This window comes from Solanum tuberosum, unplaced genomic scaffold (assembly GCF_000226075.1).
Source record: "Solanum tuberosum cultivar DM 1-3 516 R44 unplaced genomic scaffold, SolTub_3.0 contig00355, whole genome shotgun sequence".
Classification (NCBI taxonomy): Eukaryota; Viridiplantae; Streptophyta; class Magnoliopsida; order Solanales; family Solanaceae; genus Solanum; species Solanum tuberosum.
The window spans coordinates 1-2,480 of record NW_006240873.1 but is presented as its reverse complement, the minus strand read 5'-3'; the positions used below and the strand labels follow the sequence as shown (position 1 = coordinate 2,480).

General features: G+C 46.2%; 1 protein-coding gene across 1 annotated transcript; it reads right to left on the bottom strand.

The window, feature by feature from the left end:
• On the bottom strand, positions 1 to 2,451 carry LOC102589228 (elongation factor 2-like; the record flags this gene model as incomplete). Its single annotated transcript, XM_006368007.1, has 1 exon — positions 1 to 2,451. A coding segment is annotated over one exon (2,451 nt), but the record flags the coding sequence as incomplete, so codon positions are not given.
• Positions 2,452 to 2,480: the final 29 nt, after the last annotated feature.

Sequence of the window (2,480 nt, the reverse complement as noted above, 5' to 3'; positions counted from 1 at the left end):
TTACAGCTTGTCCTCAAACTCGGATAGAGGGGTCATCTGTTCCTTCAAACCCTTCCTCTTGCGGATATCAAGGACGAGTTGATTAGCTTGTGAGCCAACTTCCAATGGGTCGGATGACATCATTTCCCAATGATCAAACACACATTGTGGGAATGCTTGACCTGAAGTAGCAGCTCTCAAGGTACCTGAAAATCCAAAAGACTCAACAACAGGAAGGTAAGCCTTGATGTTGTAAAGAGGAGTTCCTTGCCTCTGCATCTCCTCAAACACGTGTCCACGCTTCTGGTTCAGAACACTATAGATACCACCGAGGGCTTGCTCCGGAGCCTGAATTTCCACGAGGTAAACGGGTTCCAACAGGCGGGGTTTGGCAGTAAGCTGAGAAGCATAGATAACCCTCCTAGCAGTGGGAATAACTTGCCCACCACCCCTGTGAATAGCATCAGAATGAAGAACAACATCACAGACTTCAAAGCAAATACCTCTCATGTTCTCTTCAGCCAATGCACCTTCCTTGGAAGCCCACTGGAAACCAGCAACAACAGAATCCTTAATTTCATTCAGGTACTGAACTCCCTTACACATATCCACCACCATATTGGGACCAGTTGTCTCAGGACCAAAGCACCAAATCTTCTTTGCAAGATCTTTGTCCCAACCAAACTCCTCAGCCAAGATCTTGGAACGAACCTTGGGGTCATCCCTAGGGCCAATGCGTCCGTCATCAATAGCCTCAGCAAGCCCTTCCTCCATTGGTCTAGCCTCCATGTACAAACGGTTATGCTTGTTAGGGGACTTGCTCATCACAGTTCGAGTAGACTTCTCAAGGACTGTCTCACGGAAGGACACAACAGGATCAGATTTTATAATTTCAGCACCGCCCATAAAGTCATCCTGCAAATCCTTCAGACAGATTTCAAGGTGGAGTTCTCCAGCACCAGCAATAATATGCTCTCCAGATTCTTCAATAGAACAAACAACCATAGGATCAGACTTAGCCAGACGTTTCAACCCTTCAACAAGCTTGGGAAGGTCAGATGCAACCTTGCACTGAACAGCAACACGCACGACTGGTGAGACAGAAAACTTCATTGCTCTGATCGGGTGGGCATCGACTTCCTTTTCATTGGTCAATGTTGCATTCTTGGTAATATATTGATCCAAACCAACCATGGCAACAGTGTTACCACAGGGAACATCCTCGACAGTTTCTTGCCTCTTGCCCATCCAAATAACAGTTCGCTGGATATTCTTAACATATAGATCCTTCTTTTCACCAGGAACATAGTTAGGACCCATGATTCTAACCTTCATACCAGTACAAACCTTCCCAGCAAAGACACGACCAAAAGCAAAGAACCTACCCTTGTCAGATGCTGGAATCATCTTGGATACATACAGCATAAGTGGGCCTTCTGGGTCACAGTTCCTGATGGCATTGGCATAAGCATCATCAAGGGGTCCTTCGTACAGGTTTTCCACACGGTATCTTTGAGCTATGGCAGGAGATGGAAGATGATATATCATCATTTCAAGAAGAGCAGTACTTGCAGGAAGCCAGGTCTGCATCACACGCTTCATCAGTGCCTTGCCCATTAAATCTTTTTCATCAGATTTCATGGTTACACCAAGCTTCTGCAACATAGGCCAGAGCTTATCTTTCTGATCATTCATGCAAGTGTTGATAATCTGCTTGATTGGCTCATAGCAGAATTGAACAAACCCACGCTTGCACGAAGCTGTCCCGCTGTTTTTGGTGGTCCACTTTTTGGTGGCAGGGTCAAAAAAGTTCTCACCCCACAGCCTTTCCATCATCTTAGACTCGTCAACGCCAAATTTGGAAGCATACATCTTGGCAAAATTGGTGAGAGTGAAAGCCCACCCATGCAACCCAGCGGAGAAAGCAACGGTACCTTTCTCAGGATAAACCTGGACATCACCAAGAAGGGGATCCTCATATGTAGCCATGATAACATTAGCGTTCTCAATAACTCTTTGGAACGTCTGATAGGCCTCCTCACCATCAACCTGAAGTTCAAGGAAACACCTGTCCATCTTGTTAACTGTCAAGACAGGACGAATCCTTTCACCAAGGGCCTGACGGAGCACAGTCTCTGTCTGGACACAGACGCCTTCCACACAATCAACCACAACAAGCGCACCATCAGTAATACGAAGAGCAGCAGTCACTTCAGATGAGAAGTCGACGTGCCCAGGTGAATCGATGAGGTTGATGAGGTACTCGTTCCCATTTCTCTCTCCCTTGAAGTTCCTCAAGGATTCATCAGTCATCTCGTAGTAAAGTGAAATACCAGTGGACTTGATGGTGATACCACGCTCAGCCTCATCTGCACGTGTATCTGTCATCCTGACATCACCTGCAACTTCCTGAGCAATGATACCAGCAGCCGCCACCAGAGAATCAGTAAGGGTAGATTTTCCTGTCAGATTAAATATATCATGGAAATTAGAAACTCCAA